Source organism: Tachypleus tridentatus, chromosome 3 (genome assembly GCF_004210375.1).
Source record: "Tachypleus tridentatus isolate NWPU-2018 chromosome 3, ASM421037v1, whole genome shotgun sequence".
Taxonomy (NCBI): Eukaryota; Metazoa; Arthropoda; class Merostomata; order Xiphosura; family Limulidae; genus Tachypleus; species Tachypleus tridentatus.
The window spans coordinates 113,040,065-113,054,433 of NC_134827.1; the positions used below are offsets into that span (position 1 = coordinate 113,040,065).

Here is a 14,369-nt window from a genome sequence, read left to right on the forward strand (position 1 = left end):
TATGCATGCCACATATTTCCCTGGCTGATAATTCTCATTGCTATCATTAGACTCTATTTGAGCTGCTGTAGCATCACTTTCACTGTTACTACCAACAGTTACAACTGTGTACACATCATCATCTGATAGCCTTCTCATATAGAATGTGTTGGTAGAGTGGGGAATAAAGCTATGATGTGACCTAATACCTGCCACAGTTTCGTGTTTTTCATAGTGCTCAAGTTGATCAAACTTTACACAATTCTGCAGGATTGATTGACAAGAAAGAACTGAATGACCTCAATGTGGTCCTTTGTCCAATGGTACATATCAGAGACACTTAAAATTTGATAATTTATTATTTTTCACAACCTTGATTTGTTTTTAAGATCATGTTCAGAGATGTAAGAATATATGGTAAAGGCTGATTAGAATATTTCAATGGGATTCATAAATTATTTCAAAATTGTATGGATATATTTGCACACAGTAACACACCTGAATTAAAGTTTTGTTTTTCAAGTAAGTACTATACAAATCCTAAGAGATAAACTTGGTTTGAGACCATGTTTGAATTCTGTGAGATTAATTCAGTCAGTGTAACAAATTTCAGCCTTCTACCCCATTACTCTTGCAGCTTTAAGCAGCCAAAGTTGCCTGACAATGCATTCACCAAAAATAAAGAAATATTAACTAAATTTTACCAGGCTATAAATCAAACTATTAGAGATATTGATCCAATCTTTGGCAATGTTTCATTATATAGGTAGATGAGCACATGTGAATTTTTTGAGGGCATTCTGTGGGGGTCACTTTGAAAATTTTCCAAAATCTGGATGATTTGACATGGAATGACCCTACTGGGTATCTTTTTTTTAATGGGAAGTGAACCAAGGACTTGAATCCACTAATCACTAGGACATGCTCAGACATAGAACAAAATATTTTGGTTTAATTTTGTTTACTTAGATCTCAAAAATTTAAAATAATATGGGTCTTAGCATCCCACTTTTGGACATGGTGGTTAGGGCATTCAGATTGCAGGTCATCAACAAACATGGTCACCCCTTCAGATGCACAAACTTTACCGTTCATTGTTAAAGCGCTGATTAATGCCTTTTTTCTAGTCTATCACTTCTAAGTTAGGGACAGATAGATCTCAGTTGCTATGCATGAAATTAAACTAACAAATATCTCAATTTTAATTACATAATTTTTGTATGTAATTATCTATCTTGGTGCTTTGAAAGCAGTTCAACAGAGACAAACACATTTTAAACTTTGCTTGAAACATTAAATACAATTCTTGCTTACGTCACAAATAAAATATACACGCATCTGTTACAAAGTCAAGTAATTTTATGTTGTGAAGGACAGAGAACTCACGTTGTCTGTATCAACATAACGCATCAAAGTATACTCAAAATAATAGCAGCTAAACAATTCATTTTGTTTATTTACAAGAAATGGCAGGAAAAGATTCTTGTTTATAAACTGACTGGTAATTTTCAAACTGTTTACTAATCATATCAGATTATGAAAGGGATTCTTGATAAAGATGTGATGGTAAAAGAGCTACTCTTTTACTAATGAATAGTAAGATTAACTGTCACATTATAATGCCTCCATGGCTGAAAGGGCAAGCATGTTTGGTGTGATGGGGATTCAAACCTGTGACCCTCAGATTACGAGTGGAGTGCCTTAACCAACTGGCCATGCTGGTGTCTCTGACATGCTCAACTTTATATTATACAGTGCATGATTTTGAATGAAATACATAATTACCAAACTTTTCTGAAAATGATTTATTTTTTTGTTTTGTGGTCTGTAGCATACTTGAATATGTCTTTTTATAGTATTCCAGTTAGTGAAGTAAACACCAAACATAATGCAGATCTAGAAACTAGTGAGTTACAAACCCAGACATCATGATTCAACAGAATATTATCATTTTTTGTAGTCTATATTCATAGTGACACACAAATAAATGGCTTAAAATAATAAAGATAAGTGAAGTTTGTGAAAAAAATATAATTAACTCATTACTAGAAATAGTAACATTTTAAAAATCAATGCAAAATGACTAAACATTTGTTTATCTTGGAACCCACATTTTCAAGTATTTATTTCATATGTTCCCAATTTATAAGATTGTCAAAACATTTTTTGTAACATATAAACAATTCTGAAATGGAAATCTAAAGTAATCATACAACAAACAGCTGCCTTTTTCATCTACAAGTTGATGTAATTAATCACATAAACATAGTTCATTTATAGTCTCTTCTTTAGCATTTATCATGTGTAACATATTCTATTATATTCACTGGATATAAAACAGTACTTTCACAACAGTCTATAACATGGCTTCATATATTGTGATTAGACAAATGGTAGCAGTAATGTTCATTTGACTAAGTACCAAAATTTCACTTTCATTTATGATACATCACACAAAAATCAGGAAAACTTACAGGTTACAGTAGACACAAATATAAAACAAGCTAGCCACATTCTACAACCTCCGATTTGTTTTTTTTTTATTTCATTATGTTTACGGTCATTTTTATTTTAACCAATTACACCACAAAACCTTTACAATCTGAAGGCCTCTTACAAAACTTTAATTATACCACATAGACAGTTGTTGTACTGGTCAAGTATTATACCATTATTACCACACAGACAGTTGTTGTTAATTACACCACACAAGTACTTATTACACCACACAGACAGTTGTTGTACTGGTCAAGTACTTATTACACCACACAGACAATTGTTAATTACACCACACAGACAGTTGTTGTACTGGTCAAGTACTTATTACACCACACAGACAATTGTTAATTACACCACACAGACAGTTGTTGTACTGGTCAAGTACAATACCACACAGACAGTTGTTGTTAATTACACCACACAGACAGTTGTTACATTACACACACAGACAGTTGTTGTACACCACACACAGACAATTGTTAATTACACCACACAGACAGTTGTTGTACTGGTCAAGTACTTATTACACCACACAGACAGTTGATTAATTACACCACACAGACAGTTGTTAATTACACCACACAGACAGTTGTTGTTAATTACACCACACAGACAGTTGTTAATTACACCACACAGACAGTTGTTGTTAATTACACCAAACAGACAGTTGTTGTTAAGTACTACACACACAGACAGTTGATAATTACACCACACAGACAGTTGTTAATTACACCACACAGACAGTTGTTGTACTGACAGACAGTTGTTGTACTTTTATATAATTATTCATCTTTGTTTTTTTCTTCAGAATGTTCTCTGCCAGACTTTTCTCCATCTTTCAGATTTTGGTCCTGACTAGTTTCCTCATCTTCTGAATATTCAGTTGGTTCTTCACCAGACCTTAACAACCTTCCAACATAGTGGTACTTTTCTGGAAAACAAAAACAGTACAACCTGTAATTCTGTGGCTTTACACACATGTTGTTCACAGCATTCATTAGTGAACATGGAAAGCGGTTGTGTTGGCTTGGTTGCACATGCATACACAAAACTACCACACAAATTTCCCACTACCAGATCCCTCGTGTGACAAACTACCAATACACATGCTTATCATTGGACCAGCTTCATCTTTATAAAAATCATTTAGATGTAGAATTCAGTTACCTATGACATTAAATAATTACAAATTCAGTAATTTGCTGTTACCAGCTGTGGTTTTAACCCTTCCATTATAACAGGGGTTCCGAACCAGTGGGTCGTGAAGCCTTGGCAGGGGAGTCACGTAGCCTTGTTAGAAGTAGCTTGGGATAACAATAATTTTATTTCATCAATTACATTTTCATGTCGCGAGTGCCAAAAGGTTGGGAACCCCTGCATTATAATCTTTGGACCAATTAAATTTCATTTAGCTTAACCCAGTTGCTTTATCAAAATGTCTAATATAATAAACTTTTTATAATATAGGTTTACAGTCAGCACAGTAAAGATAAATATACACATCTTATTTCATGTTAATTTTGGTATCAAACAATAAAATAGTTGTAAACCAGAATTTTTTGTATCTCAGTTGTTTCTTCAACAACCGAATTTTACCTATACAAACAAATATTTAACAGGTATGTTTTAAAGATATAATTGATTAATTATTAAATTCACTAATAATTTGTTAAAAGTATCTTTAAATTAGTTAAAGGATTTTCAAAATTACTAATGTTTTCCCATATTTCTTCAGCAACAAATTTATATTTCATTAAATAAAGTAAGTAACCTACAAAAAGTAGCAGTTAAAAAGGTTTGGAATAAAGCTAGAAACAGAGCAACGTAACACAGTAAACAGTATTACCTTCCAGTACATACTGTGTACATCCTACAGATCTGAGTAAACAGTATTACCTTCCAGTACATATTGTGTACATCCTACAGATCTGAGTAAACAGTATTACCTTCCAGTACATATTGTGTACATCCTACAGATCTGAGTAAACAATATTACCTTTCAGTATACCATACAGATCTGAGTAAACAGTATTACCTTTCAGTATATCTTACAGATCTGAGTAAACAGTATTACCTTCCAGTGCATCCTATAGATCTGGGTAAACAGTATTACCTTCCAGTGTATCCTACAGATCTGGGTAAACAGTATTACCTTCCAATACATCCTACAGATCTGAGTAAACAGTATTACCTTCCAGTGCATCCTACAGATATGAGTAAACAGTATTACCTTCCAGTGCATCCTACAGATTCAAGTAAGTAATATTACTGTTCATTTTAATTCAGGTGCTATTGATTATGAATTACAAATACAATGAATAAAATTAAGAATTTTTGTGACCTTCAAATGCTGTGCATAAAAGAATGAACAGTATGCTGTACACCCACACTATTAATATGATCCTCAATAGACACATTTTGTACAAAAAGTGTTTCATGCCAAATTAGGCATTACCTTTAAACTGCATCTCCCATTCCTTCACGCTTTCCATCTGCATGGTATTCAAGTCTGATAGATCATCATACTCTTCACTTCCTGCTTCTACCGAGAAAGTGGCTAGTCCTCTGGAAGCATCTCGACCAGCAAAAGCATAATACGGGCCACCTGTAAAAATTACACACTTATTAATTATCACATTCCAAGTGTTAGCAACACAAAACTTGATAATTAATGCTTTGATCATTGTTTAAAATGTTACATAAAATATATAGTTCTTCTATTATATATTTATTATACACACACAATAAAACTGTATCAGATGGATTCACAAGGCTTTAGGTTACAAACTGTCAAGAGTTTTCTAAAACATCAAAAGAGAGTTAAGTTTAACATACATCTCAAGTTCGTTTGTTTATGTTTGTTTGTTACCATACTGTGAAATAAACATGACAAACTAATAGCTGGGACTGTTACAAGAGCATGTAATACAATTGTTAAATTACAATAAAAGAACATGCTAACAATGCCAGTTCCTCAAGTCTTGCTTTGATATGGTTAAGGAAGTTTTTTTCACTGTTAGAATTTAACAGCTACTAGTATGTTTACAAAACTTAGAGAGGCTGTTACTTTAACACTGGTTGGTTAAACTTAATTGATATCAGTTGAAGGTGTGTCTTTAAAACTCACACACTGACTTGCAGGATCTTTCAAACTGTGATAAGGTTTTCTTTTACCCACAAAACATTTTATGTCCTTCCAAGTGAACAAATATTCTTAACTTTACTTAATACACGTTGGAAGTTATTACAAGACATTTCTAATAATCTAAATACAATAATGACCTATACCTCCAGAATATATTGTACTATCACAATTTCATGAGGAATTACTGATGACCCACCAGATTCTACTAGATTAGCAAAACTGTACTTTTAACAATACCTCCTATATACAGATAGACTATTGAGCCAATAAAAAGATGTCCTAGAATTACAAGTCAATAACTTATTTAGAAGCAAATAATTGCTTTCAGTAGATGAACTAGTAACCTAACCAAACTTAATATTTTAACTTGAAAAGTTACTTGGCTTAGAAACTTACAATATAAACTGTAATTACATAAATCATGTTTAGATGGAAAGTAACTTAGTCTAATATTCATCTCCTTATTTTTAAATATATAGATAACAGAGAAATAACTTCCTTCACAAGTATCAAAAGTACTAAATAATGAGTTATTTTAACATCTGTTTGTGTGCACGAAGTGTACCTTGTTGTGATTACTTCAATTCATTTCTTGATAATTCCTTAATATAAAATAGCTCCTGACTAGTTATAACCTTAAACTAAAATAGCTCCTGGTTATTTATAACCTTAAACTAAAATAGCTCCTGGTTATTTATAACCTTAAACTAAAGTAGCTCCTGGTTATTTATAACCTTAAACTAAAGTAGCTCCTGGTTATTTATAACCTTAAACTAAAATAGCTCCTGGTTATTTATAAAGTGCAATGTTTGATAAAAGGTGCAAAATTTAAAGATTTTTTTCTCACATAGAGTGGCAAGTCTATAACTGTCATGAGAAGTGGGTTGGTGTTCTTTGGTGTGTATCAAAGGTACAGCTGCACCAATTATTAGAAGCAATTTGCACACAACTTATTAAACTACATCAGGCTTATTTCAAGTTCAGGAAAACAAATCTTGCAAGTAATATCTATTGAACTGCTTTTCATGCTTTTCTGTTAATTTCATCATATTTGTTTACTTGCATTCAAAATTTAACTAAATGACTATTTTATGAATTTATGTTTATAAAGTCAGTATTAAATTGTATATTACAATTCAAAGTTTGGTATCATGAAATTATTATACATAATTTGTTAATTTAAAAGTAATACATCTAAACACTGATATCTATGTGTCACATAGTGCACTGGTTCAGATTAGATGTTTGTGATGTCGAAATATAAAGTCTATAGTTTTGAATAAATTAGGAACTTGAATTACTGACATTGACAAGCTAGAATATAAATTAAAAATGTCTTGTCTTTTATGTTTTCTGAGATATTGCTACATTTACTGAACCAAACATAGTAGCCACACCCACTTCTTTCTATTTTTGAAAATGTTCCCTTATATACACTTACTTCTGTCAGTGACATTTAAACAACCAATTGAAAGCTCAGAACGAATGTCCTTCTAGTGGCTTTCTGAGCCAATTTCAAGTGATAAATCATCCTTTTTAAAACAAAATTTCAAGAAGGTAGGTTGAGTTGTGATGGTGAGAAACCCACTTGAAGTAAAAATGTATTCTCAAGACAGCTGGTATGGGTATTAAACTTTAAAATAAAATACAGAACAATTCTTTTAATTAAAGTGCTAATACCTATACCTACCGTCTTGAGAATACAAGGTAGGTTGAATCTTTAGTCCTTGAAATGTCTTATTTTTTATACTCAAATACAGCTTAGTTACTAAATTTAATAAATTATAGTGGAATTCTATGGTATTACTAGACTAAGTTATGATTTTTTAGTTATTTCAAATGTATAAATAAAAGCTAAAAAAAATTTGTGTCCCATCTCCCATGTGCAAAATGTTAAAAGGATTAGCAACCTACAACAAGCAGCAAATGAGTACAAAGATCATCATAACTAGAAGATAACACTGCACAACAAAGTTTTTGCTTCTTGAACACTATTGGGTGTTACTTGTAGATTTTTGGCTGCTGATCATGAAAATCGCATCCAAATTTGCCCATCACGTACCGTTTCATCGAAATCTTCAGTTTCACCAGGACATTGCTACAATGGAAAAACGATATCAGGGCAACTGGAATCTGTCAATGCTTCCTGACTACTGTTGGACACTGCAACGTGATACACCGGACATTGAATACAAACAAAAATCAGGAGCAAAACACTTTTAATTATGTTGAACTTAATAGCATATTAGAAATATAAACTCAATTAAATAAGTTATTGCCGGTAAACAGTTAACTGTCTATTTCTCAGAGTTTGTACATGATGAAGCAAAACCAAAACTATATTTGTGTAAGGAATTATTGGACAAATGTTTTACAGTTATCTTTCATACATACTGATTTATGTTAATGGCACTGACGAAGGATTATTGTAATATGAATTACAAACTTGGGCATTTCTCCTAATTATGTGGATGAAGAAAAGTGTTTTTAACTAATGACTGGTACAAGTTTTACATTTTGGAAGATGGTTCTACTGGAAACAATTCGACTAAAAGAGATGTCACGATGACGAGAAACCCACTTGAAGTAAAAATGTATTCCTAAGACAGCTGGTATGTAAGTATTAAAACTTTAATTAAAATAAAGTACAAAACAATGTTTTGACCTTCTTAGGTCATCTTTAGGTTAACAAAGAGAGTTTGCAAACTAAGAACGATGAAACACTGTTCCGTACTTCATTTTAATTAAAGTTTTAATACTTACATACCAGCCGTCTTGAGAATACATGAAAAGATGTATATTTAGAAGCACTAAATACAATCACTGTACCAGGTTTATGGTTAACCCTCATTTAAAGAACTGTGTTCCCTTATCTTACAAAAATTATTGGGTTCTTGAAAGGGTATGGAGAACAGCTACCAGGGTGAGATGGTTTGAGATATTGACTTGGTTTTTTAAAAATAGAAAAGAGTGGGGGATTAATGCTGACATAGCTGAAGTATGGAAAATTATTATAGGATCTGATAAGCCTGAAGCATTAGATTTTTTCCATATTGAAGTCTATAAACAGTGAGACATCATAAATTTATGAATTTGAAAGATCAAACACCTCGAATAAAAAAAGAGTTTTATTTCTCCAACAGCAAGACAATTCTTTGGATCAGATATTAAGGTGGGCTATTTTACAAAAGTTTAAGCACAGGGTTAATTAATGTTTTAGGGATCAGGTCTGGATTCTGATATTGTTTTTTGAGAGAGGTTTGAAGATCCATAATTTATATTTCTTGTATTTAAAGAGTCTACTCATTAGGCTAGGAACTTATCTCTTTATTATTGAAATAAAACATCTAAACCACTTACAGCAAAAAATTGTTTTCAGTGCCACATGTAGTTTATTGAAATGTTTTATATACAAGATATTAAAAAAACACATAAGTTCAAAAAAATCCGTTAAAAGTGAAAATACACAACCTCGTAGCCTTTGAAAGGTGGACCTTTCTTTATAAACTTGTTTCTGGTGAAGAAAGATCCACTTTCCAAAAGTGCTGGGGTCATAGGTTTTCATATTCATACTCCTGAATGACCTTTCAAGTAATAAATATCTATCTGTCACAAAACTTGAATACTGATGAGCTACCATAACCTCTCACTTAGCTTACAGTAAATTACATGACTGATTTGTCCTCTAGCTTGATGAAATGGTTCACATAAAACTAGCACTGGAAAAATAAGTAGCAATCATCATCCTTAGGGTCTCACTTGATGTGTGTTTGCTGCCTGAAAAACATTCTAGAAATACTACATACCTGATAACTTCTAAGTTTTCAATATAATAACCTGTATTATTTATATACACATAATGCTTTTGTAATTATTATTATCACTATTCTAATATTTGGGCTGCCAGGTGTTCATTACTTGAAATTCTGTTCCTGGCTCCAAGGTATCAAGCCACTGTAATTCACATTTTTGTCTTTTAGTTTTAAACATTATACGTATAGTTATTTCAACAAAACACATTATTAAACATAGATAAGCCAGAGAATAAAAGTAACACAAATAATTACATATAAAAATAATTGACGATGAGAAAATGGCATCATAGTTGTATTTTAAGTATTTAAACGTCAAGGTCTTATTAATCATTCCTTTAATAAAATACGTTACTAACTAACGTGTTTTTGATGTTTTTTTTAGTATAGTTGTTGGTTTTATATTGTATTTTCTTTCTAAAGTATAATTAATACTTATTAAGTTACAACTTACAAGAACCTTGAACTTGAAGAACTAACCCATAAATATATATAGTATGAAGCCTTAAAAAAAATCACCTGGTCCATAAAATCGTTTCCCTTTGGTTACGTCAAAAATTTTTCCATTTACAGCAATACATATTCTGTTATCAGGGCCCATTCCGTTATAATGTTTTAGCTCTGCGAGCGTCATGTCTCTTTTCTTCAATGGTGGGAGTTCTTGGGATTTTGGTGTTGATGACGGAGTGCGTTCTTTTGCAAAAAATATTTTGTATGTCAGAAAACCACATATTGTTAAAAGAATAAGATTAAGAGGATTGAAGAAAATTTCATTTACAACTTGGCTAATAACAGATGCCGGCTCTGGAACTTCCGTATAACTCTCTGTTTGTTCTACCATTTTTCTCTCTTATGACTACACTCTCGCAATATCTCGCCTAAAAACGAGGTAAAAACTAATAAAACTACAGTAAAATAAGTATTATTTAACAAGAATATTGATACAGTTTTAAATTATACATACAAGAAGTTGACGCTGTTTTGAACAAAAAATTAAATATTGGTAAATAAGTAGATAGAATAGTTTTCAGATGACGGGGTTCATTTAGTTTATCTTTTAGAGCAAAACTACAACGGATTACCTTTTTGTACTAAATCCATTTACAAGCCATTATCTTCCATCGCAGGTTAAAACAAAAAAGTTAAGCTAAAACGTTATGACACATGAACAACTTTCTTGAATTAACCTTTAAAAAGAGTTGACTTGAAACACACACATTTCGCAGAAATCATAATCAAAGCAAAATAGCGAATAAATTATCTCAGGAAAAGCAACGCTGGCACTATAATGATATGTGATAAACTTTACAATGATATTAAGATTTCAGTTGTTAATCAAGTCATAATTATGGGTGAGTTTAATTTCAGTTATATAGATTAGGAAACGACAGAGTCAAACTCTGAGAGAGATACGTTTCTAAAAACTGTTCAAAATGACTTTTTTAACTAATTAGTTAAAGAACCTAATAGAAACCCTGCTAATTATTGTTAACTTCGAATACAGATATGATCGAGAGATTAGAAACTGGGGAACATCTTAGTGTAAGTGATGTAGTATTGTGTGTGGAGATAAGTATTAATGAAATTTTGGTTAAAAATTTCAGAAAAGCAAATTCTGAAGGAATGCGATAAGAATTATCTGTTGTGAACTGGTCAAATGTGAAAAATATTATTTTTTAGATATTTAATACAAATGTATTTCTTATAAAAATAAAAGGGTGCCCGCATAAAGAGTTTAATACGTAAAATCAAAGAAAATCGTCATGAATTTAAGAAATGTAAAACAAATGGTATGACAGAATATTTATAAGATTTAAGAAAAGCAAGGTAGTCAGTGAAACATAAAATTAAGACATCAAAAAGGATATATTAGAAAAGATTGGTTGAAAATAGAAAAATCAACAGTGATAATTTCTTGAAATACATTAAAAGTAAATAAAATTTTATTATGGGTATGGTTTGAATTTCGCGCAAAGCTACTCTATAACTATCATACGCTAGCCGTCCCTAATTTTGCAGTGTAAGACTAAATGAAAGGCAGCGAGTCATCACCACCCACCGCCAATTCTTGGGCTAATCTTTAACCAATAAATAGTGGGATTGACCGTCACATTATATCGCCCCTACGGCTGAAAGGGCGAGCATGTTTGGTGTGACAAGGATTACGAATCCGTGACCCTCACCCCCCGCTAGTACAGCGGGATGTCTACGGATTTACAACGCTAAAATCAGGGGTTCGATTCCCCTCGGTAAGCACAGCAGATAGCCCGATGTGGCTTTGCTATAAGAAAAACACACACACAAACACCCGTGACCCTCAGAGTACGAGTAGAGTGCCTTATCCACTTGACCGTGCCTTTAGATAGAGCAAAACGTACATATGATAGATAGGAGCTGGCTGAGTTATTAAGTTATTTTTGAATTTTACTAACAAAGGTTTAAACAGTTTTTCACATCTAGAGAAGTGTATAGATGGAAACTAGATCGAACTAGATGACTGCGTTAATTGTGAGCTGGTTAAGAAAAAATTGAGAAGTTCAAAAACAACAAGTTTCCTGAGCCAGATAACATTTCCCCAAAGGCTTTAAAGGAAGTTAAATAAAGAATAGATATGCGAGTCAATTGCCACTATTTTTTTGCCAGTCCTTAAATAGTGGGCAGGTACCTGAGGATTGGAAGTTAGTGAATAAAGCTTCTCTTTTCAAGGGAGGTAATAAAAATTATCTCAGTAATTATAAACTCATTAGTATTATATCGGTTGTAGGAAGCATTTTGCAGCCATTTAACAAAATTAAGAATTTTATTTGATAGTCAACATGGTTTCATAAACAGAAAAGTTTGTCCTAAAAATATTTTGACATTCTTTGAATGTTTGTTTGTCTTGGAATTTCGCACAAAGCTACTCGAGGGCTATCTGTGATAGCCGTCCCTAATTTAGCAGTGTAAGACGAGAGGGAAGGCAGCTAGTCATCACCACCCACCGCCAACTCTTGGGCTACTCTTTTACCAACAAATAGTGGGATTGACCGTAACATTATACGCCCCCACGGCTGGGAGGGCGAGCATGTTTAGCGCGACGCGAACCTCGGATTACGAGTAGCACGCCTTACGCGCTTGGCCATGCCAGGCCCGACATTCTTTGAAAAGATTACTGCTTTTGTAAATGAAGGTAAGGGTGTGGAATTGATGTATCTGGATTTTCAGAAAGCATTTGAGAAGTTGCCACATAAACGATCTGTAAAAAGAAAAGTATCTCTTGTTGGTGTAAAGAATAAGTTAACTTACTAGATAGAAAAGTGATTGGATAGAAGCTATCAGTGGGTTGTTATAAATGGAGTTCAATCAAACTGGGTTAATATCAAATATTTACATCAAAGGCATTGATGAAAGAATGGTCTTTAAATTACTTAAATCTACTGATGACATTAAAGTCTTGGGTGTTGCTAGCTGTGAACAGGATGTTGCTGATTTATAAAATGATTTAGATCATTTAGTGAGTTGGACAAATATACTCTTCAAAACAAGAAACGCAAAAGGGATATTTTTGTTATTTTAAAGAGAAATATATGTAACAACGTTACAAGCTTAGAGTATGTGATGTTACACGTGTTGAGGCACTGATTGTCAGACCAAAATGACAATAAAAGTTGTGCACTTTAAAAGCGGAGGAAAACATCGGATTTTTCGCCAAAACGCATGCGTGTCCAATAAATTTGTTTGAGAGATCTGCGTGTTCTGCTAGTGCAACATATGCACTATTATTATGAAATTATTAATTTCAGATAAGATTTTTATATGTTAAATATGTCTATCATTACTTCCCTCTTATTATGTGACGTTATAAAATCAAGTAGGTTTAAGAAGTCTTGATAGAAAAGAATGAAAACCTATAACCCAAGCGCTTTCGAAGAATAGACCTTTCTTCTTCGGGGAAAACTTTGTTCTCAACGATGTCTCATTTTGAATGGACCAGTTGAACACAACATCAAGCATGTGACGTTTTGTTCTGCTCCTTATGACTTGTTCCCCCAATGTTATGGCCTCGATGTTAGCACAATTCGTCAGGTACTCAAGATAGAACATGAGCGTTACCAGATCATAGCTAATTTTGTTAAAACTGGGAGTTATACTCGTACAATTAACTGTGTTCGAATCAGTTTGACACACCTCAATGTGATAAGTCTTGGCTTTGGCCATGAAGCCGACGAGTATGTATTTACATATGTGCTATCTGCTATGGTGGCCATCGCTCTTGTGGTGTTATCGTCGAGTTACCTCCTACATTATCAAGAAAAGAGCTCTGCCTCTATTGTCATACCTCCATCTTCAGTCTCCACTGAAGATGTTCCAGTAGAAAAGGCTGTTTCAAAGGAGGTTGTGATGCTACCTCCCTATCTGCAGTTGAGGACACCTTGCTTAGTGACGATGTAGAATGATCAAGTGAATTACCTTCCCCCAGTACAGTTGTAGGGGAGACACCTTCCTTGCAGACCTCTAGCTCAGTAACCTTTGATAAAGACTTCCCAATATTTCAAGTTCCCTATCAAGGAACTCTGCCATTTCATCCCTGCCTACTGTTTCCGATAACGTGGTAGATTCTAATACCGTATTTTCCGCCTAATAAGCCGATTTTCTAGCCCTAAATTTTGGACCTGATTTTTGGGGGTCGGCTTATAGGCCGATCACTCCTTTCGGAAATTTCTTCTTAGGAAATGTTTTTCTTTTGAAAATTACCATAGGCGGTAATTTTGTCCCATCAGCAAAGCACGTTAAGACTACAGTGAAACGTTGTTTCTGGAATTTCATTGGTTACCTAATTACAGTGAGTGGAGCCAATAACGAATGACATATTGATTCCATCCCTGTCTCAATACGACACGTTCTGCTTTACTACAGAACGCCAATGATCACACACAACATGCATGCTGACGCTG

At 33.1% G+C, this 14,369-nt stretch overlaps 1 protein-coding gene across 1 annotated transcript; it reads right to left on the reverse strand.

The window, feature by feature from the left end:
* Positions 1-1,765: 1,765 nt before the first annotated feature.
* On the reverse strand, positions 1,766-10,313 carry LOC143247795 (membrane-associated progesterone receptor component 1-like). Its single transcript, XM_076496279.1, has 3 exons — positions 9,955-10,313; positions 4,934-5,083; positions 1,766-3,409 (listed from the first exon to the last, which is right to left on the reverse strand). The coding sequence occupies exons 1-3, from the start codon at positions 10,274-10,276 to the stop codon at positions 3,261-3,263; spliced, it is 621 nt and encodes a 206-aa protein (XP_076352394.1). The 5' UTR covers positions 10,277-10,313; the 3' UTR covers positions 1,766-3,260.
* Between the last annotated feature and the right edge of the window lie 4,056 nt (positions 10,314-14,369).

Excerpts from the sequence above, each read along its gene's own strand:
- LOC143247795 (XM_076496279.1), bottom strand. The coding sequence starts at position 10,276 with ATGGTAGAACAAACAGAGAGTTATACGGAAGTTCCAGAGCCGGCATCT. Across the intron at positions 5,084-9,954 it reads GAAACGATTTTATGGACCAG|GTGGCCCGTATTATGCTTTT; the intron begins GTGATTTTTTTT and ends TAATTTTTACAG. Across the intron at positions 3,410-4,933 it reads ATGGGAGATGCAGTTTAAAG|AAAAGTACCACTATGTTGGA; the intron begins GTAATGCCTAAT and ends TTTGTTTTCCAG.